Raw genomic sequence first — 27,589 nt, forward strand, 5'->3', positions numbered from 1 at the left:
TTCTCAAGGCTCAGCTTGCTTCAAACGCATTCTCTGGCTTCGCCCTGGTACAAGCGTGCTGAGGTCGCCAACTGGAAGCGAGATGGGGAAATCGACGGCCTCCAGGATTTGCGTGATGAAAATCCACCAGATCGGTATACACAGTGCGAAGTTGAAAGCGCCACCAGTCTATAGAATGAAGGTGTCAATCTAGTGAAACAAACGAGGTTAAGATGCACTCACGACTTGCAACTTCTCAGCCAAATGAAGATTCCCCACGGAAACCGAGAAGAAAGCACCGGCGAACAAACCAAAGGTGATGGTAAGCAAGAAGAGCGCGGAGAAAAGGCAGACGTTGGTTCGAATGGAGCATATCAGGTATACGAAGGTTATGACCGTCAGGGCCACAAAGTAGAATGCTTCCAACAAGTCAGCCATAGCCAATGGTCGATTGAAATGTGCGTAACGAACCTATACTGGCGTTATACATGGGTGTCTGTTGTCCCTCTAGGAAGTTGCCAGTGGACGAATAATGGGTTCCAGTAGCAAAGAAGGGCATGAGCGTCGTTCCTTGTACAATCCAGAAGGTTCCTGTCGCGGGTGATATAAGTATTCTGACTTGTCTTGAAGGTAATATAGGATGCATACCATAAGTGAAGAATAGCGCGCAAGAGAATGTGTTGCCAATAATCCACTCCCCAATGCCACCAAATATTTGAACCATTCCGCCGAAGAAAATCAAGGCAGGACTAGATTACGGTCAATATCTTCTTCCGAATCTGGACGGGGGATCTCGTACATAATGGCAGCTCCATTGCCGCCCGCCCCCCTCCATCCCATGACGATACACGCATTCGGGGTGGAAGCAAGCAAGAAGCCCAGCAGAGAGATTGGTGTAGGATTTCCCAGCTTCTTGCGCAAGTCCCCTGAAACCGTGGGACTCTTGGGGTTCAAGTAGAGCTTCTCAAACGCCTCTCGAGAAATAGGCAGGAAAACGCTCTCCGCCGTTTGGATTCGGCGGAGAGGTTCGTCCGACTTTTCATTGATGACACCGTTTGACATGATGCTTGGAGGGAAATGCAACGAAGCTAATCGGATGGTTGATGCAGAAAGGCAGGGCAACACCTCCAGCCAAGCATTCCAGGGACGGCATTTTATAGTTGTTCAAATCTTGTCTTCGTCTAGCCCGTGGGGATACCGTCTTGGCTACATCGTCAACATTCATGCGATACAGCGCTCTGCCTCATCCCGGCGATCTCAATGCTTCCTTTGGGGACTTTTCCGGGGAAATGCGGGGGGAACAGCACCAAGTGGGTCGTCTGCAGCGTGGCCTCCCCGCACCTTGTTGAGATTTGAGCAAATGCCGAGGACACGGCATTAACACTTATGGTTATTCAAGCTTTGCATACTGCTTATCAACTTGTTCTTTACATAATATCTAGAAGTCACGCTGGGTTTGATATACTTTTGAATCCTTGTGCTTGGAAACTATCGAAATTCGGACATTTCCATTGTAGCTTAGCTTCTCCCTTGTACATTATTTCCATTCACCGCAACGCCCTCAGAACCCCTTTAGAGGGGCACCGTTCCAGGTGGCAGATTACCGAGGTCAATAGCTCACTTGGAGAAGACCCACTCGAGATGTTGTAGTCTGATTAATCCCCGCCAAAAGGTTCATAGTTTCACGATTCAAACTCCAAAACAGACTTGGCAAAGGTACCGGTGTCCCCAGAGGCTTAGATGATGCGCGACTATCGAATATTTAGCAACAGCAGTATAATGCGTGTTCACATACTATTGCTCAAAGTTGCCACTAGCACAAAGGCTACACATGCAGTGCAGGATCAAAAGCTGTAAATGCAGATCGGCAGGTCTGGCCAGGATTGAAGATGTTAGTTATTTTGTCCATGTCCCTCTAGAGCCAATGTGGCTGGCACGGAAGTTGTTGTTGCCTGATGTTGATAGCGCTACGCATGTCCTGTTGATGGCCCTTCAAACTTGATTTTAGATTAACGCATCTCCCAAACTTACTATTTCCTCCCCATGGAGACCATCTTCGGGTGAAAGGATATCTCCGACTATGTATTGGCTGGCCCCTTTTCCAAAGCCAACGGATGCAGAAGATATCTCCTGCCAAATCCGGACGATGCGTGGCGATGGTCTCCCTTAAAGTTGTACTCCGTACCGCCAAAGCGTCGATACCTTCCAAGACACCTCCTTTGCCACCAATAAAATGGAGAGGTTGCGGTGCCCCTATCATAAGCATTTTCTGCGCTAGGTAGCAACTAAAGAGTGGAAGCTCAAATACGCGATGAGCTCTCTTCCACGGTTCCGAGCTGTTTGTATGTCTTTAAGCCTTACATTGCGAGGTTCTCTGTCTTGACCATCGCGCCGTAGCTTTGCCTAGGTATAATTGACAGTGCAGTCTATGCGAAGCGGGGACGAAAAATCACCGTACCCTGTACCATGGTAGTCGTACAATAGTAACAAGGTGGCTTGGGACGACAAGCGGATAGGGGACATGTTACCCCTATAGTCTTTGAGGGTTGGGAGAAGAGAAAATACGCAATACATTAATATACAAATATTCGAGTAAATGTCCTGCTAGCGATAGATACACTTGTGTTGTAATGACATGACGCAAATTTTAAGATTCATCGAATAATATCCAGCTTCTACGCAATCTCTTGCTGAGCACTCTCCGGCTGAGCACCCGACGTCTCCATGTGCTCATTCGTTCCCGCCGCTGCGCGCTTCTCGGATTCATTGCGGGGATCCACCTGGTCAGGAAAAACATACTTGGAGCTGTGCCACGGCTTAATTTTCCACACGTACATCGTGTCGATCTCCTCCAGTGTTCTTCCTTGTCCCTCCATAACGGTGAAGTACACCATCGCGGCGGCGAGGAACAAACATCCTGCGAAGACGTAACCGTACCGGAAATCAATTGCACCGACGATGAAGGGGGTGAAGAAGGCGAGCAGGAAGTTCCACATCCAGTTGGACGCCGTCGCCAGAGACATTGCTCGAGCTCGGTACTGCGATGGGTACAATTCTGCGATGATGGTCCAGACCATTGGACCCCAGGTAGATGCGAATCCAAGAATGAAGAGACAAGCGAATACCACCAAAACCACACCGGCGGTGTGAGTTCGTTCGGGGACCTGAAGGTCAAGCTTGAAGTGGCCGACAGAGGCGAAGACCATGAAGCACACGAACATCCATAGGGCACCGGCAATGAGGGACCGACGACGACCATAGTTCTCGATGAGGTACAGGCCTAGGAAAGTGGATCCGAAATTCACACCGCCCAGAATCATCTGAGTGACGTAGCTGTTGGAGATACCTGCACCCTTGAACACGGTCGTTCCATAATAGAAGAAGTAGTTGGCGCCGGTGAGCTGCTGGAGGGCTTGCAGAGAGACACCCACCGCGACACGGTAACTCATACGCGGCGCCCGGAAGAGGTGCACCCAAGTGACCTGACCACTAGCAACCTCTTCCTCATATTTCTGTTTGATCTCCTCGAATTCGATCTTCAGAGCGCGATGGTTCTTCGGGACGCCGTACATCTTCGAAAGCGTGGTAATGGCCTTATCGATCTTTCCGTGTCGGTAGTCATATCGAGGGCTCTCGGGGAACATGGCCATGCCAGTACCAAGAACGATTGCCCAGAGGTATGTGATGCCCATTGGGATACGCCAGGAGCCAGTATTGGCTCGTGCTTCAGTGCCAAAGTTGATGCAATTGGCCACGAAGATGCCCAGTGTGATGAACAATTGGTAGGTACTATGACAGTCAGCTCTGCCTTTTAACAGCAACAGAAACCAGATGACTTACCTGACCAGAGAACCACGAATGTGCCGAGGACCGGACTCGGCCATGTACATCGGGACCAAAAGGGAGAGAGCACCGACACCCAATCCGGCAACCCAACGGCCGAGGGCTACCTGATACCACTTGCCGGTGGGAGAGGAGATTTGAACGGTGATTCCAACGCAGATCATCCCCGACCAGCCGGTGATCGACCATTTCCGGCCTATGCGATCCGCAATAGGTGCTGCGATCAAAGCTCCGATCAACGTTCCAATCGACAGCTATTCGCTCGTCAGTAGATGAACATGCCAGAGGGGACCGAAGCAAACGTACCAGCGCAACAATCAATCCGGATCGGACGTTGGAGAAGTAATACGACCCATCAGGGGCTAATTCACCAAACCGTTGCAGGAAATTCTTCATCGCCAGGAAACCAGAGATCTGACCGGTGTCGTAGCCGAAGAGAAAACCACCCATGGAAACAAACACGCCCATGATAAACGACCGCCAAGTCAGGAGCGGAATATGAGTATCGACCAACTGATTGTCATCACCCGCGATGGCAGCCTGTGAGTGTGTGTCGGATCCCACCTGATCATCCTGGTAGTAGGCGTCAGGATTGGCCTGAGGCAACTTGGGTTTCTTGACCTGAGGCAACTTGGGTTTCTTGAACAGCATGGTCACTACGGATCACCAGAATTATAGTACAATTAGAGTTCTTTTGCATAGAGTGGGGATCGGGTTGAGGTGGATGAGGGATCGGAAGCCCATCTCACACCTTTAAAGAATAATAGCGTCCTATATAATACAGGCTCTCCGCCAAGCCACAATGAGGTCATACACAAGCACACCCCCTCGCAGCCTTTGTGCATCGCGAAGAAGCATCATCCTAGCAGCCTCACAGCTCCAATCCCAATCATTCAGTCATCGTCGGTGATCCCCGCTTGGGTCCCTGCTCACGTGGAGGGTTCGAATTCCCGCAGCTTCCGTGGTACAAGAGTAGCAATTCCTGTTCCTCCACAAGCGCAACGAGACTGATGAATGATACGCGAATATCCCACAGACCCACCAATGGAGAGTTTAGGCGACCTGTTCAAGAGAGGAATTCTAGACGCAATGGGTGGCGGATTCCGGGGCAGTCTGGGGAAGAGCGTGTCGTTGCCGTCATCGTCTGTATAAGGTAAGCCCACGGCGACTTTTGACAGGTCGATGCCCCGCCCAATAAGCTTCGCCAGCAATCACTGATGACCGCACCCAAAGTCTCTCGAGCCATCATCGTCTGTCGTGGCTTGATGGGAAGCTTGTTTCTTCGTCATGGGTGGAATGAATAGTGTTACAATGCATGGTGCAATATGTCCATGACGAGTCTTTAGTGCTACTTCCACCTCAATTCTATTGATCGTTCTATAATCCCCTGGCTCGTGCAAACTCAACAGGTAAAGTGAATCAGGCCCTCCAGACCGTTGTCTATACAGGATTAATTAACAGCGAAGAAGGTTCTTCTCATTATCTGAGAAGCAAATCCCCAAAGATCGGACCTCCTCTTCCGCGTTCCACCGATCAGCATCCCCAAATCTACAATCATCCAATAAGCGTTCACATGAGTGATTTGATTTGGATTGTATTCAACTGTTTAGTTTAAATCAGTAGCTTGTCGAGTTTACAATAGATGCTTTCACCTAGATGCTTTTGGTTTAATAAAAAGGTCAATACGTGGTCAGACTTACCGATGGCGAATCTCCCATCTCCAGCTCTGCTCGGCGACTTGGAACGTACACATCAAGAAGCTGGTCTATTTGTCCACTGCTCACAACAGCCTCTTGGACTGCTATGTCTCCCCGATATTGCTTCGTAAGTTCAGCTCTGGGTATCCTGCAAAAGTGAAACCGACAGCGGAACGATTCCTAAGGGAAAAGCCGCTTTGTTGCATAAGCGATCGGGATGCCGAAATAGGAAGCTGCCTTCCACGTGTCAAAGACCGAATTCTCATATCTTCGCTCCTGGCAAACCAAAAGTGATCTTATTCTATGGCAATCTAAATAACACGTAAGGTGGTACACTCTATATCTATGAGACGACACGAATTCCTCTCAAGCAACGAGAGGCACATCTCTCGGGCCAACATTATTCAGCAAACTCAAGAAGCAGTTCCATCCTACGTCAATTAGCTCAGAACCAAAAAGATAAACAAGGCTCATACCAATATTCAACACATTAACTGTAAGCACGCGGTACTGCAGCGGCACAAACGCAAAGTTTACCAGCTGCAGGAACGGCCACACCGTCCAGTTCGCTTTCAGCGCCGGCCAGTACGATCTCTCCAACTTCTCGCTGGGGCTTCCGCCCTCCAGGATGGACATGCTGGATAGAAAAACTCCGATCATGGTGGGAGCAAATAGTAACTGATCGGCTGCTACGCGTCCAATGACTGTTCGTTGCGCGGAGGGCAGATTGATTCGCCTCTGCAGGACCTGGAACCATTTTGTGGCCAGAGGACCAAAAACAGCTATCACCGTGAGAAATAGTAACATTTTAGGGAACGAGTCCAAATACCTCCGCCGTAAAGTGCCATTCGTCCAGTACGGACCACATCATGCTGAGCGATACCTCTTCTCTCCACGGCTTGTTGGGCGAGGCTGTCTCCGACGGCAAAAAGACACTGTCTGCAATGAATGACTAGTTCGAATTTTTCCAAAATGTAGAACTAACCGCAGTTGTCAAGCTTTGCGTCAACAGAGGACGCTGGACTAGACTTCGCTGGTACCTATATGCGGGTGAGAGAGTAATTCGCTGCCCTGAACGTGCATCTTACCATTGAAACATTGTGATCTTTCCAAACCAAAACTTCAGTATAAAAAAATTCAGAACAATGCAATCTACGAAGAAAATTGAAGTCGGTTGATAAAACTTGATCCTGAAAGGGGGTGACGTTTCTCCTTTGTTGATCATTGCGCCCATGCTCCACATCGTATCGGAAAGTCTGAAAACGGAAATCTACCCGCTATGAAGTCATAACATGCCTCCGCAAACGCTGTACACTTCTAATACCAAGAAGTTATCAATCGATTGATTGGTCAAAAAAAGTCAACGGAACTCGGCCAATTGCTTGGGATTTGAAACTGCCAATACCGCAGTTGCCAGCAGCTGATCCGCGATGTGATGTCGAGTACGAGGGTGCACTTGCCACAGATCACATGAGCTTCCCGATCGAGCATCTGGTCCAGATCCAGCGCCCAATAGTCTCGAAGCACCAAATGTACGAGATGCGCTTGCAGTCGTCTGTAGAAAGCCCTCTACTTCATGAAAATAAACTCCGGGAAGACATGATCGCAGAACCTCCAATATGTCTGCCTTTAGGCTATATATCTCCATGATCCGAGGCCAAGTCTAGAGGAATGCCCCTGGCACATACCCCAACAACACGTCCTTCTTCCCGACCTGTCTTAACTGCTGCAGTGTGTCCGAACTGGTCGAGATCCCCAGGATCTGACACTCGCGGCCAATACTGTCCGTCAATTTGTCAAGAGAAATATGCGCAACACTCATTTTGTTCGTGAGTACTTCCACGTCGTCTTCGGCCACCTTGCGCGCACACTCATACATGGCCGTATACCGAATCAGATCCGGAGACATGCGCACTTCGTCCGACTGGGACCTTTTTGAGTCCTGGCGGCAGGAGCGGCAAGCTGTCGTGGTGAGGGCAAAAGACGGGTTGTCATTGGATAGTTGAGCTAGGGATGTTCCCTGGATACACTTGATGAGAACCATTCTGATGCAGTGGATGCACAGGACGAAGAGGCTCTGATCTTTAGCAAGGCTTGCTTGCTTCTCTGAGGGTTCGAGTGTTTTCTTGGGTTCGCGCTGCTCCTTTCTCGGTTCGTGGTGCTTCGTAACATGGTGCTCCTCTGTAGGCACAATAGGAAGCTTCGGCTTTTCTGCTTCTGCAATTGGGGCGGTTTCATTGACTGTTGATTTTGTCTCGCCGAAAACTGAGACACTCCCGCTGGCAGGCGGTTTGATCCCATTTTGTGCTTTGTTCGTTGTACTGATGAACTTCAGTTGCCCGTTGGACGTATCCGCCTTTTTAGGCGACTCGATGACGGTAGGGTTCTTTTCAGCCGAAATATCTGCTACCGTCGCGKGTTGTGTTTCAGTTTCAGGAGGTGGCATCTCCTTGGTCTGGACACGGGGTCCAATTGCATATTGCGGATTTTGGGATCCGTTTACCTGGGGCCACCGTTGGTTCACCGTCTGAAATTCCAACACTGCCTGTCCAACTTCGGGAGGTGATTTATACCACTGAGAAGCATTAGCCATGGCAATCGATAGCATGACAGGTGTACATACCAAGGCGTTATTCCTCAACAGCTGCCTCGCAAGATCAAGGAACGGTTCATGTATGTTGCCCAAATCCATGACAGACATCTCCACATAGCCAGTTCCTTTCTTCTTGGGAAACGTGATAACCTTTGGGGGTAATTTCGCATCCTCCGAGGCATCATTCTTGTTCCCGCAGATGCAAATGGGAATAAACCTCCCAAGGCGCGTCCCGTCCTTGTTCACGAGGCTTTCTGTACGATTCCGTCAGTGCTGCCCCAATACAAACGCGGTATACATACGGTACCAATTAGGCACATTATTGTATGAAATCCGGTCTGTCAGATCAAACATGATAATCGCCGCATCAATTTCATCGAATTCCCTCGAGGCTAGAGTATTGGGCTTCTGGGTACCGCTCACATCCCAGATCTCGTACCTCACCGGGCCGACAGTCTAGAACATGAGCAATTGTACTGTGGACAGACGGAAGAACTTACTGTATGTAGGTGGATATCATGTTTTTCGATGTTAGCCGTTACCGGTAGCGAATGCTCGAATCTCTTTTTGAGATATCGGTGCAAGAAGGCTGTCTGCGTTGGTTAGCGAAGTCTCCGACGTGGATACGAGCCGTCACAATACCTTGCCMACACCAGAGTTTCCTACCAGGAGCACTTTGAAGGTCCTGGTATCCTTGGTCATCTTGATATGAATATTCACTTATTCGCTAGAGAATAACTATACGATCAGCGCAATGGTAGTGGAATATCATTCACAGGATAATCCAGGCATCCGTGAGCGCCAGTGTGGCTGGTCGGAATGTGGGGTATTCAGTATTCGCTTATTCTTATGGTCTGGCCGATCGGTGATGTTGGGCCTGAACCGGGATCTTGTTGTATATATAGACATCAATATCCCTCCATAATTCTGCATAATAGTTCTTGATGCTAAAAGGACCAGCCGCCTTAAACAAAGTCGGCATCTACAATCGCAATCAGCTCATTCTAGTATCATTCAAAATCACCCCTAACCCCACTCAAAAGTGATTCCTTGTTTCTGCTATCTTACCCCTATTCCCTAATCATTCTCAATGACCCAATCTTGGGGGCCGTCATCTAATGGTTGATAAAGTATAGTAAATATCTTATTGATTTTTCACCTTACTATATTCCGGTGTAGCAATGAAACTCTCATCAAGGTCTTGACTTTACCCCAAATATCCTGAGGCTTGCTAAACTGCATCCTGTTCCTCCAGGAACGCCATTCAGTTCAACCTGATCGTATATGACTTTCCCGCAACAGTCTGGATCGGCTCTGTATACTTCTCCCCATTCACAGTAAACGGCTTCCCATCCTGCACCCTCAAAGCCAGCACTCCTCCACTCCTCGACTCAACTTTGGCGGATTGCAACTTTCCACCGCTCCATTCCATATCAACAACGAAATTTCCCCGCGCAACGAGACCACTCACACGACCATCCGGAACAGCACCCGGCAACGCCGGGAGGAGATGCACCACCGCATGACTCTGCAGTAGCATTTCCGCGATTCCCGCCGCGAAGCCAAAATTGCCATCGATCTGGAATGGACTTCCAGGCCCGCTGTCCGTGTTCCAGAGGTTGTCGGTCGGGTATTTCTGTAGGAAGTACTGCGCGTGCTTCCAGACGCTGTTGCCGTCGAAGAGGCGCGCGTAGAGACTCATCGTCCACGCGCGCGACCAGCCCGTGCTGCCGCTGCCGGAACTGATGCGGTGGTCTAGGAGGGCCTTTGCTGCGCTCGCCAGGGTCTGGTTGACTAGCGGTGTCATCTGAGAGCCGGGGTAGAGGCCCAGGATGGGACTCATGTGTCTGTGTCCTGGTTCGGTCTCTTGGTACTCGCGTCGCCACTCGAGGATCTGGCCGGAGGAGCCGATATTGGGTGGTCTGATCTTCGAAATGTATTTTTGGGCGTTGGTTAGGTCGGCGCCGGTGATACCCAGGACCTTGCAGGTTTCGATGACGGAGGCGAAGATCTCGTGGAGTAAGAGGTTGTCCATTGTTGGGGCGAGGTCGATTCCTGTGGTCTTACCGGTAATAGTCATGTCCCTTGGTATTATGAATGCGTTCTCAGGGGAGATCGAGGGGCCGCTGGTGTAGTAGCCTTCAAAGTCGAAGAGGTAGCAGTAGTAGAAATCGGCTGCGCTCTTGAGGAGCGGCCAGATGCGCTTTTGCAGGAGGGTTTTATCTTGGGTGAAGCGGTACTGCTCCATCAGATTCATCGACATCCACGCACTGCCCATCGGCCACATGGTCCATCTGGTTCCGTTGTCGACGGGGGCAACATCTCCCCAGAGGTCGGTGTTGTGGTGGAGGATATGTCCAGTGTTGCAGTGATACATCTTCTTGGCAACGTCCTGTCCGTGCGGGAGGACTCTATCCATGAGGTCAATGACGGGCTCGAACGTGTCTGCCAGATTGGTGACCTGCGCATGCCAGTAGTTCATCTCCAGGTTGACGTCGATGGTGTATTTGCCTCCCCAGGCGGGCGAGTAGTCCTGGTTCCAGATACCCTGGAGGTTGGCGGGAAGGCCGGATGATGATCCTGCGCGAGAGGATGCAATGAGCGAGTGTCGACCAAAGTTGAACATCAAAGTCACCAATTCTGGGTCCTTGTTGGGGTCGGCTTTGTAGTTCTTGAGTCTGATGTCCGTGGGCTGGCTTCCTGCGGATCCTGACGAGCCTAGGTTCAGTTTGACGCGGCCAGAAAGAGACTGGTAGTCTGAGGTTCCAGCTTGCTTCACTGCAGGGTAGGTTGATTTCACTGCAGCATCTAGCTGCTTCGTGACAATCGCATCCCGCTGGGTCTCATCAGGATATCGATAGGATGTCTGGGTGTCAAAGAAGATATCCACAATCGAGGCACCTGTGACCACAACTGCGGTTCCGTTGGTAGTGATTCGGCCTAGACCATTAGATTTTACACATAAAATGGGAAGGAAAATGAACATACCTCCACGACTCAACACCCTCACCTGCGCAGTAAACCTAATAGGATCCGTACTCTGCCCACTATTGGCCTTCAGAGTCAAAGTCCCGGTTCCCTTGCTGCTTCCAGCAGTCAAGCTCTCCACATAGCTACTTCTCTCCAAGGAAGTAATCACATTCAAAGCGCCGTCCTTGCTCGCCTGCAGCCGAACAGCCAACACCCCATCGGGATGACTAGCAACATACTCCCGACTAACCAGTCAGCCTTTCTCTACTTGCAGCAAAGAAACAACTTACCTGTAGACCACATCCCCAACCTGATACCTCACACCCGCAACCCCCGTATTGAGATCCAAGAAACGCGTATAGTTCCGCACAGCACTCGCGTCGTGCCCAAAATCCAACCTCAACAATGCAAGCGGGCTGTACTCTCTCGGACTACTCGGAATACTCACCATCTCCTGTAGCACGACATCATTCGCTGCACTGAGGTTCCCTGCCTCTAGCATAGCGCGCGACTCGGTGAACCCGTCGTAGACCTGTGGGTTCACGCGATCCTGGAAGGGACCACTCCAGATGGAGTTCTCATTCAGGGTGATATTGTCGACGAGGGCGCCGCCCCAGATTGCGGCTGCGAGACGGCCATTGCCGATGGGCAGGGTGGAGGCGAAGTCCGCGGCTGGGGTAGTGTACCATGTGTAGGTAGAGGGATTGAATGAGGCGGCGAGGGTAGGGGAGAGGACACTGAAGACTGCGAGCGCTGAGGTGAGCCACATTTTGCAGTTGCTTGTCGATGCATTGGGGTGGTTAGTCCTGTGTTATATACTTGATAGTTCTAAGTGCGGGGAACCAGTAGCATAAAGCACTTAAGGCAGACAACACCAGGATTCATCCATATCCCTTGACCGTCACTAGGAATTTAGCCAGAATGTATTTATCCAGCAGGATCGACGTTAACAGTAGTATACCGGGTATATCGCTTCAACCCCGCACGATCTACAGGCACACGATGGGCACCAACCCTGTACTTCAACGCTAATTGTGACTAACGGTATGTCATGGTATATACATCCAATCATCTGTCTCAAAGAGAGCGCACAATATCTCTAAGTCGAGAAAATCGGCTTCTTCTGAAGTATTTGCTGGAATACCTGAAGCGCGGCTTCGGGTTCTAGAGAGTACATATTAGCATTGATCATATTCAGCAGCAGGGAAGACTCACGGTAGTAAGGAACCTCGTGTCCCGCCTCGTACACCCTCAGGAACGAGAAGTTGTCCGCAGTCTTGAACGAGCCCTTCTCGACGCTGTTGACTGTGTATGGCGCGAGATCCTTGGCGCTGAACGTCGCCTGTCCGGGGAAATCAACAACATTGGCAACCTCGTAGTTGCCCAGCCAGTTGCAGATCCAGTCGGCGTCGCCTGCCCACACGATAACGTTGATGCCGGACTTGACCACGTTGGATAGAGTCGACAGGAACGAGCGAGGGTCTACATCGTCAGCTGTGCAGTTCTAGGAAGAAATGAGGGGACTTACTATCTCCCGTCTGCGAAAACTTGTTATACGGCCCATTCGGACACTCCTGGTATGTCGACTGCGCACCAATGGCTTTGACAACGTCGGGGTTGGTGAGGTAGGTGGAGTATGTCTGAGGTGGATAGGGGTCATTTCGTGGCTGGCGGATATCATACACATCCCAGTCACCGGAATTACTGATCGGCCCCTCAATGTTGTTGGAGCAGACGCTGTCGGCGTTTCTACAGTCGGCGTTGGTGCCTGTCTTGGCGCATTTCTGGATCGCTGGCAGACATTGGCTGTTGTAGACGCTCAGCAGACTGTCGCGATCAGAAGAGGAGATGAGCTGCTGATAGGTGTTGTTGTAGCTGAACTCGATGTACGCCTTTTCTTGGATGGCCGGGTCGATCCAGCCGTTGTTGACTCCCAATGCGATCAGGTTGATGTTTTCGCCAGACACCGTTCCGGCTTTGATGGCGGCGTTTTGCTGCTGAATGTACGAGGCAAATTCGGGGCCATAGTGTCCACCGTAGGACTAAAGGGTCAGCCTTGTCTGCTATCGCAAGCTCAGAGACGGCACTTACCTCGGTGAAGATGGCAAAGTCGCGGCTTTCGTATGCCGGGAACTGCGCATAGAAGGCCTGCAGCAACTTCCATACATACGGAGCAGCGGTCACTGTGCTGGTCACGTCGTCTGTGCCGTAGGAAAAGCCAACCCCGATGGGCTGGTCAATATACAGCATGTTGGCGTAGTTGTTCCAGCTATGCTCGTTCAGCGAGGGAGTATCGTCCCCGTTGACAAAGTGGCAAGGGCCATTCTCCTGGAACAGACCGATCATGGAGGAGCAACCAGGGCCGCCGTTGAACCAGGCAGCGAGGGGAGCCTGCTGGGGGTTGTTACGGGCCTCGAAGAACCTGCGCATATTAGGGTCTGTATGTAGTCAATTATTGCGTAGTACATACCAGAACCACATGTTCATATTATTCCCGACAGACAGATATCCAGAGTACTGGTTCACCCCGGGAGTCGTCTCGCAGATGCCCGAATTCTTGACAAACTCCAACTTGGCTCCGGTCGCGGCATGTTCAAAGACGGTATACTTGACGCCATTCTTGACAACAGACGAGACACTGTCTTTGGCTGCGCTGGCCGTGCTGGCCGGGGCAGCGCTAGCCCCTGCTACCAGGAGAGGGAGCAACCACTTTTGGTACCACATTGTTAACCTCAGACGACCTTGATTCTAGCGATGCGTGAGACCGATACATCCTTGCCGTTTGGGGGGTCCCTCTTTATAACACCAGAAATTGCGAAACAACGCCAAGACGAGGAGATCATCGTCTCAACCAACTTCGCTCCATATCAATTATGCTTCTTCAGGAACGAGCCTTATGACCGACCAGTGCCGTCGGAATACGACGCTGTTATCGAGCATCGACCAAATCCCTCAGATCACCTGCCCAGTCCGGTCATTCTTCCGGTGGACAAATCGTCAAGACCACCCAAGCTTTGCTCAAGAGAAATTGGCGATCGGCAGCCAAGACCGGAGTCCGAACAAATGTGCGACGGCTGCGGATCAACATCCCTGATCATGGTTACATTCGGCTGTTGTTGTGGGACTTGGACAATGCCAGAGGAAGAGGGGAACGGGAAACATTCAGCCTGATTGGTGACATCCATGCCCCTGATGATACCCGCATTTGTTTATCGCCGCCGGGGTTGTTTGCAGTAATTCCAGAGCGTAATTAATCTGATAACTTATCTCAAAACAATCAATCATTCTGATTGATATATTTCACATGCTATTTTCAAGAATACTCCGTCGCTCCCTGCCTTTCCATTTAATCATCTCATGAAAAGTCGACTGATCGCCCCTGAAGAAAATGACGAAATGTGTAACAATGGTCAGCTAACATCTGCAGGACTCATGGTCTAGACTGCGTGAACAACTCATCCCATGCTGGCTGTATGACCGCTGCTCCGAAGTGCTGCCGAGTCACACCAGCACAATAATCATCATTCAGCCGTGCTTTTGTCTCGCAATATCTTTAACTTTGGAATAATCTATCTTACTTCCTCACCGTATCTGCGTCTCTACGCAAGGAGACAAGCGTTCATGCTCCAAGAAGTCGACTGCAACGACCTAAGCAAGATTTTCCTCGTCATTATTTTCTAAGATTACGGACATTATTGTACTGCTTCAGCAGGAACTCAACAACACTCCGAATAAGCTAAGCTGTGCGCACACCAGAAGCTATTGTCCCTTATGATACCACCTAGCGGCATATATGCCTACAAATCCGAGCCTTCCAGCAATATTCAATCAAACATAGTCTTCAACAGATTGCCCACAAACCTCCAGAGGGCAGCACTGTCATGCGCATGGAACGCAGCGCCGGCATAGTACGTGTTCCGATGTCCCTGCAACGCATACAGATTGCTATAGAAGCCCCTGGCGATTTTGTCGGACGAAACGAACAACTCGAATGGACTGTGGTTACTGATGGCCAGGATCTCGGGCGCGGAGGTATCGAATTGCGCTTCACGTAACATCAGCACACTGTCTCTGATGCTCTGCTTCACCTCGTCCTCGGTCTTTGCCTCCCCACCGCCGTAGAAAATCGTGTAGAGTTCCGGGACGCGAGACGGCGTGATGGTGTACACTCCCGGCAGAGGAGGGAGATTGTACGGCGTGTCGGCACCGCGGTTGAGGATTCCCAGTCCGGCTGGCAGCCCAGGGATTCTGGTCACAGTGGTGTAGTAGAAGGTGCTCTCGAACTGACCAAAGACATCACTTTCGGCGTCGTCCAGGTCGAAATTCGCCAGATTTTCCAGCTTCGGCGGAGCAGTGATGATGGTCTTGTTCGCTCTGATGAGTCGGTGGCCGCTAGGGGTTCGGACCAGGATCCGATGCGGACGGTTTGCCGGACGCTCCATCCTAACCACAGTACTGCCGAGCAATGCATCATCCCCCAGTTCCTCCCGCGCAGCTGTATACAACGCCCCGTTGTTGCCGTCTACCGTGCCCAGGAACCCATTCTGCGTGCCCAAGGCCACCCCCAGACTGAAATACTTCATGATGTACACGGTCGGATACGGCAGCCAGTCTTTGAGTCCCTGCACATACAGTGTCAGGGTCTCCACCGCCGGTGCAAGATCATATTTCTTCACAAACTCCCCGAACGGGAGCAGTAGGTCCTCCGGCACAGGGTCCGGGAGGTTCCATCCCTCCGCGAGATAGGGATACTTGAGCAGCTGCTGCACATACCGCATCATCGCCTCGGTCACATTGCCCTGCGGCGGGGGCACAGTTTGTCCCGTGCGCAGATCAACGCGGGCACTATCGGAGTTGCTGAATCGAATGATGGTCGTGGAGATGTTGAAGTAGGCGAGGAAGTCTCTTGCCTGGGGGATATCCTGCCAGATCAGGACGCCGTAGTCGACATACTGGCCGCTGACTGGATCATAGTAGGTATTTGTGTGGCCGCCTAGGAGCGGTTCCCTTTCGATCACCACGACGCTGTGGCCCATCTTACGGAGCTGGATGGCAGCATAAGTGCCTGAAGCTCCGCCTCCGATTACAGCAACATCGCGTACGATTGTATTGACGTTTCCAACTTGTGACAGATCATGACCAGAGCTGCTGCCGGGGACCGCAATGGCATGCCCCAGCAAAAGGCTAGCCAGGAGGGACTTCGTGGTTCTGATTGAGATATACATGACTCCCGGAGCTTGATTGACTCTCATGTTACAAAGGGGAGGTCGGGCTTTTAAGCCCTTTTACTCGAGACTCACATGCCCGAGAGCGCCAGCAGGGTGGCGCAGTGGCTGGATGCCGCCCAGGCATCCCCTAGTAGAGACAGAAAAGGGGGAATATCTTGTCGAAACTCTTGGGGAAATCAGTTCAGATCCCTCAAATCACGTTGCCAGCTCCTCAACATGTACCACATCAAAAAGATCTACTCTATGGTCATGGCTACCTTCCCACTCCCTGTATGGCCTTGGGGCCTATACCATCCCCTCCTAAACCGAGTGATATCGAATATCCTACCGGCGGGGCAGTGCTGCACTGCTGAATCCTTTCAAATCATTTTAATCCACGGACTCCTATTACTAAGACGACGACGACAACGTGTGGCATACTACGTGATCCAGTGGCATCATCTGATCACCGCCATTTGATGTATCAAGGCAAGTGAAGCCACCGTTAACTTGGCTTTTTATCTATCGACTCTGATGACACTATTTGTAGCAGATGAAAACCTTATTTAGAATTAAATCCGAGTAAACTCTGAAGCTAAATTCGGTCTGAAAGGATTCACCGGAGAGACGAGGGCGTATTCACAAGTGGGCATATTTGTCCCTTTTGCATGCGAACCTAATTTTGACATGCAAAATGCCGTCCCTGAAATAAATGACCCGTAGGGAAGGGCTTGGATGTCGACCCTTCACATATACCCCTGACCCATCGACTTATCTTATGCTACACGACACTTTAACGATCACATGTAAGCTCCTTCGATGCTCACTCATCTTATATCAAGGAGCGTGCCTTTTAATGAGTCAAACACGTTGAGTGGATGAATCTACCGTGGTTAGGTGACGACGTCCCATAATCCCTGCGTAGTAGATCAATATAGCTGTCAATATGACGCAGTACCGGTCCTGCTGCATCTTTGTCCAGAGATTTTTCGAAAATGCCAGTTAGATGGTTCGATCCTGCGTTGTTCGGCAGACACAACTTTTTCTACAGCTGTCTAATATGTTATATGTATCGTTTCAAATATAAGGGAAGGTACGAACGATGTCTCGCACTAAGGTTTCCCCTTACTGTATTCTTTGCGGTGATGAAGTCCATGAAGGATGCACAGAAAAGAGGAAATGGACAAGCATGTGCCGACTTGGTGAGTGAAGTGCCTGTCCGATGGGAGCTGCAATACCGCTGACAGAGGACCAGTTTATCAATCTGGAGACGGCGCACAAATCTCTGGCTTGGGATATCGTCCCCGAAGGGCAGCGCTGTCTGTCCCTCTTGCCGAGAACAGTCGTTGGAACGATAAACCGGAGCCTGAATACATAGAGGTTTACCTCGTGTTTTGTTTCACTCAATTTCCTGTGATGCCGGCATTTTTGTTGCACGAAGCATGCTGGTCACTCCTGAGACGTATTTATGGCCAACGGCCTGTACCACTTGCTCGGCTGGTGGATGTATGCAACTCGCTGTGTCACCTGTCCCGTAATACAATCAATTGGGGCCATTCGTATGGTGGGATAGTTGAGATATCTGGCAGAGGTGAGCTTCATTACAGTGTAACTGGGAGACATGAGACTTGGCGGTCAATGGAACAAGATCCCTTTCCTGATGGCCATCGGACCTGGAGGAGAGCATTGCAGGGATCTATGGGGCCCAAGAAGTCGGGGTATCGCAAGGCATCGAAGCGGTATCCGATCAAGCGAGTAGAATCCCGCTCGGAGTGTGTTTGCTGTCTTGATCTGCTGCCGTTGGACATTTGGTTTGAGATATGTGCTTACCTGAAAGTGCACGACTGCCTGAAATTACGATTCATGTCAAGGCGGTTGAGCACCATGATGCAAAGCTCGCATTTTTGGACATCAAAACTCAAGTCAGAGGAGTGTGATTTCGCGTTTGAGGTGCGCGAACTGGAACCCAGCAAGTTCGTTAACTCAAGATGGCTGTATCGCTTTATATGCATTCAACGTGCTGGTTCCTTACACAATAGAGCCAGGATCTGGGAACTGGGACGGTGTCTGAAAGAAATCCTGGAATTGTCTGAACCTGACACAACAACTATTGTTAACAACCCCAGGGACCCTGTGGGTCTGGATTGGGTGAAGCTCCCTTGGCCTATCAAGGCTACTGATACTGACAACCTTGAAAAGTACATTGAGGGCTGCCAAATCTTGTACACACAGCGTGTCTTTCTCTCTAGTCGTTTGCGTCAAGTCACTGCCTCATGCATTGACATTGAAGGCACAGTCTACATCACAGGTCTTAAACTTTCCTTCGACGATGAGACCAGCACACAACTCGGTTACAGATCTCGGGACAATTCTTCAGCCGATATAGTAGCCTTTGGGGGTTTCATTGTCGCAGTGAGCACGAGTGGAATTCATGGGTTGCAGATAATCGACGAAGGATCTGACGTCACAAAATGGTTCGGTTCGAACAAGAGATGTCCTCAAACACGTAAGTTGAAGTTGGAAGGGGAGATTGTCGGAATGACTTGTTCTTTTGATGTGGGAATAAACTCTAAACCTGCATCCGATTTACTCTCTGTACTAATGGTAGACTAGGGCTTCAAACTGGTCTCTCTGGCGCTGGGGCGGCCAATCCGGCGAAAAAGTAAAAGTATACCGTCTCTCTTTGATACTGTCTTATGGTATCCAGGTCTCCCACCGGAGAATCTACGCATGAAAGAAGGGGCCTGGATGGGCCAATCACCTGCGAAATCTCGTCACAATCTCCTCTTCTGGGTCTGGTTTGGTGGTCCAGGAGGGTCGTACCTTCAGTACTTGACAGGGATATCCATCACGACATACAGAGGCGGATTTGGGGGGATCGAATTCCATTTCTCGAGCGACAGCGTCCCCATCACCTCCAGGAAACTCGGTCTTTGTGATGACAAGCAGGGGCCGGATTTTGCCATCGATGGTGCAGGAGGAGAGTACATCATGTCCGTCCACGGAAAGCTTGCACAGATGCCTTATCTACCCGCTCTAACGGTTTGTCACGAACGAGCTTTACAGGTGTTGATTAAAACTGACATCCGAGGATAGATATGCACAAACCGTGGTCGAAAGTTTGCTGCCCTACGCCAGAGTTTCGACGTTGCGAAAATGAAACAGCTCTTCCCAAGCGAACCCAACTCCATCCTGACGGGATTTTATACAAGCTATCGAGATCATGACTCTCCACTTCGCAGCTTGGGTTGCTTGTGGGAACGAAGCTAAGAGGTGAGTTACAGATTGGTCTGAGAGCTAGCAGGCACCATCAGCTTAAGAGGATGTCAGGGGAGCTAGAATGGACTTTTCATATTACTATTAACATAAAATTAAGTAATCTGCTCTTACTTGCTATTAGATACATGGAGCTTGCTTATAGTTTAGGAATAAATAGCTTCTAATTAAAAGATATACTCAGCACACTATCCCCATTTATCCTTATTAACCTTTGCTAGTATATAGTGAGCTTGTGCTACATACTCAGGAGCTTCAGGTTCTTTTCCCATAAGGTTGTAATTTGACCAAGCCACTGGCTTGACGTTCGGATGTGCTCTATCTTCAGATGTGATAGGTAAAAATGAGGCCAGTCTGCCAATGCTGAGTTACACTAGAGAAAAGATGAATGCTGCTGCTCCACCAGTAGCTTGAGAATTACTAGAAAAATAAGCCACCGAGACTTCTATCTATATAATCATTCTATATATTATAGTAAATTAAAATAATTCAGTACAGCAGTGTATATCCCTGCAACACGAGAATTGTTATAGCTTCTGGGTAAGAGCAGTAAATCTCACCTCAAGCGCACCCAAATCAAAGGTCGAAAGCACGTTGTTCAAGAACGTTGCACCAAGGATATATTCGCCCCCACCATCCTGGAATCCGACTGCACAGAGTCCCGTAGACCCATCAACTTGAGGCTGCAGGATCAGGTCCGCGGGACTAACAGGAAAATTCACACCGCTGATAGTGATTGCGAGTTTGGGCGCTGTGGCATTGCAGGGAACTTCATAGAGGTTGGCAGCCGCGACATAGGTAGCAGGGGGTTTGAAGGCGCCGGCAATAGCAGTGGCAAGGGCTATTAGAAGCAGGAAAGGTCAGTTATGAGCGGACTGGGATGAGAGTCTTGGTTCTTACCGGTAGGTAGCAAGGTGAGGGTGGTAGCGGTATCCACGAAACCAACGAAGGGGGGAAACGAGGTGGAGTTGGACGATGTGGAATTGGATCTTCCAATGATAGCGCCGTCGATGTTGATGTAATAGTAGTCGGGTCGATTGATGGAGGGCTTTGAGTGGGTTTCCTTGCTCTGAAATGAATAGATGTCGCGCAGTTAGTCAATGATACATCTCCTCTCTCCCTAAATGGGGGACTACTCACGGTAAGGATTGACGCAGAGGCAGTTTTCCCCGTCGTGTTGACAGGAGGAATGCCGCCAACGGCAAAGTATCCATTAGGCCCATCCCGATCAGGAGCAAAGCTGAAGGTAGGCAGGCTCAAGTGCTGGTCAACCATTTTATAGAAGACAGGCTCGTAGGTCATATAGTGAGTCTTGATATTCTTGGTCGGGTCGTTGCCGGGGAATTCGCTGGTCAGAGACGCGAAAGCCAACCCGAACAAGCCGCTGACATCAAAATTGAAGTATGCTTGATCGACAACTGCCACCTGGGCGTCCTTGACTGTGATATTGGCAATGGTGATGTCTTCCCAGCCGAATTTGCCAGCCAGAATTCCTGTACCATAGCTGATGTTGAAATTCACATTCTCAATCTGACCCCCGGTGAAATCTCCGCTAAACTGAGGTCCAACTTGGCAGTTGCTTTGCTGTGGCATATTAGGAAAGACCTGACAAACGGCGACCGAAGGACTCTTACAATGGTGGGAGCTCCGGTGCTATCAAGGCACTGAAACCCTTCCTCAAGGATCCAGGTATCACTCGATCCGGTATCCAATATCATGCTATATGTTTCATTACCCCATCCAACCTGAGCAACATAATTGGCTTGACTAGGGTTGTTGATTGCCGTGAGGCCTCCATTGCTAGTGGATTGGCGACGGTGGAGGCGCTTTTGGTGACGCAGCACGCTGTGTACTGGCTTCAGGGGCACGACATTGTCCGTCACAAGGTCTAGGCCAGGTGCCCTTCTTCTGAGGGACCGATGGGATTTGCCTGAGTTTAAATCAGGGATCCTAGCAGCAGAAGAAACCGCCAATCCAAGCAACAGGGCTGCAACCCACGATCTAACCATGATGAATATTTGATAGGGACAAGTCCGACAGTCGGGTAAATGTGTTGATGATCTCAAGCTGGCCAAAGGTCTTGTTTTAAAATGGTTGAGCAATTTTCGAGGGGGCCATCACGGGTAAAGGATGAAAGGGAAAAAAATCCCACAGCTGAAAGAGAGTTTTCGAAGAGAGACCTTTGATAGGTCCCATGTTTACAATAATATTACAGATCTAGCAATGGTACCAAAATTGCGCCAATCTCTTCCTCCTTGGCGATAGTGAGCTGAGCTATTCCTGGATCTTCAGGAACTTGTAGATCGGTGGCACTTAAGTTACGTATTTCCGAGCAGTTCATGCGCTGGCACAACCCTAGTGGCCCACTAGCTATTGAGATTATGATTATCCACTGCGCAGCTTGGGTTGCTTGTGGGAATAGAGCTAAGAGATGGGTTATAGATTAGGCGAAAGGCTAGCAGGCACTATTAGCTTAAGAGGATATTAAGGGAGCTAGAATAGACTGTTAGATTACTATTAATATAAAATTAAGTAATCTGCTCTGACTTACTATTAGATATATAGAGCTTACTTATAGTTTAAGAATAAATAGCTTCTAATCAAAAGACATACCTAGTATGCTATCACATTCCCCTGTCTATCCTGATCAATCTTTGCTAGTATATAGTGAGCTTATGCTACGCTTTTGAGCTTCAGTTCCTTTCCCGCGATGTTGTAACGTGAAGTATCCTCTCTCTAAGTATAAACAGGTAAGACGTTGGAAAAAGGCAACGGTTGGATTTCCAAGTGACTGATAATTGCTGGGCTCAACCAGCAATATTGAGAGGGATGAGTACCTATAGGTAATCATACTACGCATTTTGAATCGAGCTAGCTTTTGTTCCAGTCCATGTCCAATGCCAGTGAAGTTATTCTGTAAGTCAGTTCAGTAACCTTTCATAGAACTCGTTGAGTGAACTGTGGTCAAATCACCGATGTCCCTCATTTTCGTCGAGACAAACGAGGATATGGCATTCAATATGACGCAGGAATATGACCGGTATTGAACTTCCTTCGGTTGCGAACTTTCTCTCGTCACATGGTAAAGCGTGTCTGTTGTTCATTTTCCTCTCGAAGTATAGACTACACTATACCAATGGAGCAAAAGCCATGTTCAGAAGGAGACATGGCACGCGTGACAAGGCCAGTTTATCGAACTTTTAACGGGTCGCATGTAGCAGGCACCGGCCTATTGTGGACATGGCGATGATAATCTATTTGTCCTCATTAAGGTGAACCTCCCAGACCTTGAATAGTAGCCTCCCGGTGAACCAGGTCTCGTGTTAAAAGCAGAGATACTTCATTGTATGTGGAATCTGTAATGGGACATCGCTCTAGCTAGTTTGTTAAACACTGTCGGTCCAATAACGATCCACGATAGAAGGAGGCATCTTCATGTCATGGTATCCGGATTTTACTCAAAGCCAAAATAAATACCCATGTCGGGATTCCACTCGTTGAATAGATCATCAATGGTTGAATCTGGCAACAGACTAGGCCACTGGCTTTGCAAATCCTCTGTCGTAATTGGAGATGGCCCTGCGGTGAGAATAGGGTTATATGCCATTGCTATCGGAGAAGCATGACGTTGGCGCTGGACGGGAATCTGCGCCATCTGAGTTTCATACCACAACTGTAAGCGCTTAAGGCGATTTTCATAGTGGTAAAATACATCTCTTTCGCCTCGTGCGTCCACTAGGGGCGTAACCAAGGCTTGGACGCGTAGGATAACCTGCTGGAGTATCAGAGACATGTCTAACGAGTCTCTAAATTTTGCTACTTGGCGATTGATCGAGGAATCTGACGCGGCGACAGAGAGCTTTGCAGCTAGTGTCAAGCAAAATCCGCCTTGCACCCACTGCGTATTATTGAACACAGTCTCTGAACGCCACGGGAGCGCGAGATAGAATTGAAAGAACTGTCTGGCTGCCACGAGTCCCACCGATAGAGCTTCGACGCGGAGAGACGACCAGAACATCGAGTCATTCGGTGTTTTCCGGTCAAAGAGGGTGATTTGGCAAAGGTATAGCTCTGCTGTGTAGAACTGCATGACGAGCAACTCTGCTTTGGTCAGCAGAGGACTTAACCGGTAAATTGAGCTCTCAACATACGATTGTGCGCAAAGGCAGTGAGGGAATCAGCTCTGAACTGATCTAGCTCGGCCTTCATCTTGCGGAAAAGGGGTTCGAAGACGGCGTCCGTACAATGAAGTTCTGGTGCATTCTGAGGCGACAGGTCATCAATACTTTCCAAAAGTCGCTGAAGATGTGCGATATGAAGCAATTGTGAGTCCGACGGATAGATTGAGCTTGCAGCAAGCGAATGACAGCAATCTTCAATGTATGGCGTGTGTGGAAAGGTTGATAGCTTTTGAAGGATTCGCGATATGCTTTCGCCTTGTCAGTCTCAAGTATCAGACATAGTGAAAGTGGCGTACCTTGACGAAAAGTAATAGCATCCAGTAACGGCTCTCTGCTCATCCCGGCCCCAGGACACTGGGTTTGTTCTGTTATCAGCTATGCCAACCCTCGTTTGGCACAACCGCATACCAGGAGCTCTGTCCAGTCGACGGTCGACAATGATGCTGGTTGCCAAATGCAGATACTGAGAGAACCGGCGAGGACGCGAATGGTATTGGCTCCTGGCCCTGTTAGGGGATGGTCTAAATGTCCAGTTCAGCCATACACACCATGCAATATGTATCAGAAGGCCCTGGAGTAAATCGAAGGAGATCTCTCCTTTAAATACCATGCGGTCGCTAATCGCACTTTTTACTTGCTCCTCCAGTACGCGCTGCAAAGGCATGTTATCGTACAAGGCTGCTGTCAGGACTGTAAGGAATACTACTGGTCTCGTTCGACGTATTTCCTCGGTGCTCAGATCTGACGGAATGATAACAAACGGCAAATTCGGCATCATTCTTGCTTTGTATGCATCGATTAGAGCACTTGCTGCCTCCATAGACAGAATCCCTTTGTCAATAACATCTTCATTTGCACGCTGGCTCTCAGACGCTTCGCTCCGCGGTGGGCTCGAATATGTTTGATTCTTGGAAGTATTAAGCGCATTACTACTTCAAGGGTAGACCAGCATGGCACTTACCCCATCAATCCGTCTTTTGGATGTAGCCGCCTCTGATCTAGCCAGGAGCTGATCAACCTTCTCTTCAAGGATGTCAATTCTCCTGCACAGGCGCCCCCACCAGTCAGCACAAGATTCTAGCAGCAGGGACATTTATCAGAGTGCTGACTTGTCGCGCCGATTCCCATAAGATTTGGAGCGTGCTTGGCGAAAGACACATTCTTTTCCTAAACGCCGACATCTTTTACTGTCAGCCCGATGAGCATGATGGATCAGTTGTTGTGCTATGCTGACCGTTGGCAACTTCCGCTATCTGCTGATCGAACACAACGTATCTTTCCACGAGCACAATTCTGGCAAGATTTTACCATGGGGATCTGTGGTGTGGCTGCATCCGAGCTCGCGTCGGGAGTCATTGACGTGTCCGACATATAAATTCGATGGATTTGATGATAGTTGGCCGAGTTTGAAAGGGGATGGAAGAGTTTAGCGCTAATGGTTGAGAGATAAAGTTGCCGCCTCAGCCCCTACGGCCATGTCTCAGACAACCGAGAAGAGAATCAAGCCGCAGCACCGGTTTCAGAGAGTACCTGCAGCCATCGCTCTTGATGATATGCACTGTATGCTAGAGTATCCCATCTGTCATGCTAAGGGCCGTTAACCCCACACAGGTCTCCAGTCTTCGGGTTAGTTGAGCCAAGACTTGAACTTCTTATGCAGTTGGGCTATTTTATCTTGATGCCTGATTCTGGAACGCTGACTGGCTTATATTTTCTTGGTTATCTCAGAGTGGCTCAGTTCACACGTCAAGTCGTGATTTTCTTGGCGATCCTTCGGCACAACTGGCCAACATTCTGTCTGACAGCCGAATGGCCATCTACTTTCTTTCATACCGTAATGGCTTCATGGGAGGTTTAAGTCTTACGCCAAGGCTTTTTCTCTCCTGTAAGCTCAGAAGCTGATGCTGCGCCCCAGCCAAGTGACGCGTTGTTTTCTCGGTATGGCCGCGTCCTCCTTGGTCATGTCCCGTGTCCGTCTCCGTGCCCGAATCCGTGTCCGTGTCTTAGGGCGGCCTACCTCGTTCCCTCGTTCACTCGTTCTAGGGCTTACTGACTCAGGCAGCTCAATTATTAACTTCAGCCTCAAAATGCAGCCAAGCCAACAATTCGCTTTGCTTTTGCTTCTCATTCGGAAAATAAGGGTCTAAATTTAGTCCTTTCACAGTTGATGCCCGTTGTGCAGCAAATCATGTACAAGAAGCTACGGCCAATGCCCCAGTGCTCACCCAAACTTACGGTGATGATGCTAGATTGTTGTTGATGTGTCGACGGCGGTGAGAGCCGTTGATATTAAAGAGCTAGAAACATGAGTTGAGAAAATGGCTTAGCAATTGCAGTCAAGCTGTTGAGCAGGCACCGAAGAAACTGGCACCTACTTATATCGCATCAAACCCACAGGGATTTGCCACTGTCACTGATCTTTACTCTCTAATCTTCCGTCTGTCTTGCTTATTATTCGCCTAGAGCATATTCTGAAAAGATCCCATCATGGTGAGCAACAGTACAAACCCATCGGACTACTGTACGCTGGATACTTGTCCATTGAGTCTCGCCAACTTTGACTATGTTCCCAATCTGGCGGGTAATGTTCTCTATCTGGCCCTTTTTGGTACGATGTTGGTGGCCAATCTGGGCCTTGGGATCTATTACCGTACTTGGGGATACCTAGTAGGAATGATCGGTGGCCTTGCTCTTGAAGTCGTCGGTTATGTCGGAAGAATCCAGCTTCACTACAACCCATTTCCATTCAATCCATTCCTTGAGTGAGTTTCTATGTATCACCTTTTCCTGTTAGCCACAAGAGCATGAGCTGACTTCCGTTGACCAGGTATCTAATCTGCCTCACCATTGGGCCTGCCTTCATGAGTGCCGCCATCTACATCTGCCTCGGTCATATCGTCATTGTCTACGGCGAGGATATCTCCCGTCTCAAGCCAAGAACCTACACCATTATATTCGTTCTTTGTGACTTCCTCTCTCTTGTGCTTCAAGCTGCCGGAGGAGCCATTACCTCGACTGCGGGCCATGATCAGCCAGGCCTGCATCAGACGGGGATCAACATCATGATAGCCGGTCTTGCCAGTCAAGTGGCATCTCTAGGAGTTTTCCTCTGTCTCTGCTCGGATTTTGCCTGGCGCGTATACAAGAACCCGGACAAACTTAACGAATCGATGTACCATATTCGCAAGACGCTCAAGTGGAAGGCGTTCTTGATCGGTACGCCGTTTTTCTCCCTGTTTCGTCCCTCTACAAAGATCTGACAACTTTAGGGCTCACTGTCGCCACATTAGCGATATTTGTCCGCTCCATCTTCCGAGTGGCCGAACTGCGACAAGGTTTCAACGGTCCCTTGGCGAATGATGAAGTTACATTCATGATTCTCGAGGGCGCCATGATGGTCATTGCTACCCTTTGCTTGACTGTTTTGCACCCAGGATACTGCTTTGATGGATACTGGGATCAGACCAGCTGGAAGTCCATCAAGCAATCCAGTCAATTGAGCTTGAATGAACTGAAGGCACGGAACTCACGGGCTTGACATGCTTAAGAACTATTGACAGCTATTATGACGGCCAAGGTTTTTATGATTTTTTAAGGCAGGTATAGAATAGATTGGTTGATGTCCCACGTCTAAATTTATAGCTACATTCTCTTACTAGCTCCCAGGCCATTTGGGGTGCATGGGACCATTTTCCATTGAAGTGCCCCTGCAGGTGCTGGACTATGATAGTGATTCTTGAGAGTCTGTTTACATATTCTGCCAAATCTTACTTCGGCTGTCTTCAGGTGTACGGTCTTGTCCCTCCCGCTTTGTAGATAGCACCTTCGCATTTCTTTTTTTTT

The 27,589-nt window shown here is 49.5% G+C and overlaps 11 protein-coding genes across 11 annotated transcripts; 2 read left to right on the top strand and 9 right to left on the bottom strand.

Annotated features, from left to right (window-relative positions):
- Nucleotides 1-3: 3 nt before the first annotated feature.
- Nucleotides 4-1,041, bottom strand: Asppvi_003947 (putative plasma membrane ammonium transporter (Ato3); the record flags this gene model as incomplete). Its single annotated transcript, XM_043299904.1, has 5 exons — nt 4-168; nt 223-398; nt 451-570; nt 628-728; nt 779-1,041. 5 exons carry the CDS (start codon nt 1,039-1,041, stop codon nt 4-6), a joined length of 825 nt encoding a protein of 274 aa, XP_043155839.1.
- A 1,613-nt stretch (nt 1,042-2,654) lies between these two features.
- Nucleotides 2,655-4,473, bottom strand: Asppvi_003948 (sugar porter family MFS transporter; the record flags this gene model as incomplete). Its single annotated transcript, XM_043299905.1, has 3 exons — nt 2,655-3,768; nt 3,820-4,076; nt 4,129-4,473. 3 exons carry the CDS (start codon nt 4,471-4,473, stop codon nt 2,655-2,657), a joined length of 1,716 nt encoding a protein of 571 aa, XP_043155840.1.
- Nucleotides 4,474-5,885: 1,412 nt separating this feature from the next.
- Nucleotides 5,886-6,326, bottom strand: Asppvi_003949 (Mpv17/PMP22 family protein; the record flags this gene model as incomplete). Its single annotated transcript, XM_043299906.1, has 2 exons — nt 5,886-5,950; nt 5,996-6,326. The coding sequence occupies 2 exons, from the start codon at nt 6,324-6,326 to the stop codon at nt 5,886-5,888; spliced, it is 396 nt and encodes a 131-aa protein (XP_043155841.1).
- An 856-nt stretch (nt 6,327-7,182) lies between these two features.
- On the bottom strand, nt 7,183-8,814 carry Asppvi_003950 (putative RAN small monomeric GTPase (Ran); the record flags this gene model as incomplete). The annotated part of the gene is made up of 5 exons (XM_043299907.1): nt 7,183-8,094; nt 8,143-8,366; nt 8,415-8,568; nt 8,613-8,705; nt 8,755-8,814. The coding sequence occupies 5 exons, from the start codon at nt 8,812-8,814 to the stop codon at nt 7,183-7,185; spliced, it is 1,443 nt and encodes a 480-aa protein (XP_043155842.1).
- A 562-nt stretch (nt 8,815-9,376) lies between these two features.
- Nucleotides 9,377-11,851, bottom strand: Asppvi_003951 (glycoside hydrolase family 95 protein; the record flags this gene model as incomplete). Its single annotated transcript, XM_043299908.1, has 3 exons — nt 9,377-11,052; nt 11,101-11,327; nt 11,373-11,851. 3 exons carry the CDS (start codon nt 11,849-11,851, stop codon nt 9,377-9,379), a joined length of 2,382 nt encoding a protein of 793 aa, XP_043155843.1.
- A 330-nt stretch (nt 11,852-12,181) lies between these two features.
- cp6 (putative carboxypeptidase S1) lies at nt 12,182-13,806 on the bottom strand (the record flags this gene model as incomplete). The annotated part of the gene is made up of 5 exons (XM_043299909.1): nt 12,182-12,246; nt 12,298-12,564; nt 12,611-13,124; nt 13,174-13,504; nt 13,553-13,806. The coding sequence occupies 5 exons, from the start codon at nt 13,804-13,806 to the stop codon at nt 12,182-12,184; spliced, it is 1,431 nt and encodes a 476-aa protein (XP_043155844.1).
- A 1,100-nt stretch (nt 13,807-14,906) lies between these two features.
- On the bottom strand, nt 14,907-16,334 carry Asppvi_003953 (amine oxidase, flavin-containing superfamily; the record flags this gene model as incomplete). Its single annotated transcript, XM_043299910.1, has 1 exon — nt 14,907-16,334. One exon carries the CDS (start codon nt 16,332-16,334, stop codon nt 14,907-14,909), a length of 1,428 nt encoding a protein of 475 aa, XP_043155845.1.
- A 1,839-nt stretch (nt 16,335-18,173) lies between these two features.
- Nucleotides 18,174-19,559, top strand: Asppvi_003954 (uncharacterized protein; the record flags this gene model as incomplete). The annotated part of the gene is made up of 3 exons (XM_043299911.1): nt 18,174-18,795; nt 18,997-19,331; nt 19,386-19,559. 3 exons carry the CDS (start codon nt 18,174-18,176, stop codon nt 19,557-19,559), a joined length of 1,131 nt encoding a protein of 376 aa, XP_043155846.1.
- A 533-nt stretch (nt 19,560-20,092) lies between these two features.
- Asppvi_003955 (uncharacterized protein) lies at nt 20,093-21,574 on the bottom strand (the record flags this gene model as incomplete). The annotated part of the gene is made up of 4 exons (XM_043299912.1): nt 20,093-20,406; nt 20,466-20,634; nt 20,706-21,149; nt 21,200-21,574. The coding sequence occupies 4 exons, from the start codon at nt 21,572-21,574 to the stop codon at nt 20,093-20,095; spliced, it is 1,302 nt and encodes a 433-aa protein (XP_043155847.1).
- Nucleotides 21,575-23,019: 1,445 nt separating this feature from the next.
- Asppvi_003956 (uncharacterized protein) lies at nt 23,020-24,410 on the bottom strand (the record flags this gene model as incomplete). Its single annotated transcript, XM_043299913.1, has 5 exons — nt 23,020-23,666; nt 23,717-23,994; nt 24,043-24,100; nt 24,155-24,246; nt 24,295-24,410. The coding sequence occupies 5 exons, from the start codon at nt 24,408-24,410 to the stop codon at nt 23,020-23,022; spliced, it is 1,191 nt and encodes a 396-aa protein (XP_043155848.1).
- Nucleotides 24,411-26,233: 1,823 nt separating this feature from the next.
- Asppvi_003957 (RTA1 domain-containing protein) lies at nt 26,234-27,284 on the top strand (the record flags this gene model as incomplete). The annotated part of the gene is made up of 3 exons (XM_043299914.1): nt 26,234-26,508; nt 26,574-26,962; nt 27,016-27,284. 3 exons carry the CDS (start codon nt 26,234-26,236, stop codon nt 27,282-27,284), a joined length of 933 nt encoding a protein of 310 aa, XP_043155849.1.
- Between the last annotated feature and the right edge of the window lie 305 nt (nt 27,285-27,589).

This window comes from Aspergillus pseudoviridinutans (assembly GCF_018340605.1).
Source record: "Aspergillus pseudoviridinutans IFM 55266 DNA, scaffold_3, whole genome shotgun sequence".
Lineage (NCBI taxonomy): Eukaryota > Fungi > Ascomycota > Eurotiomycetes > Eurotiales > Aspergillaceae > Aspergillus > Aspergillus pseudoviridinutans.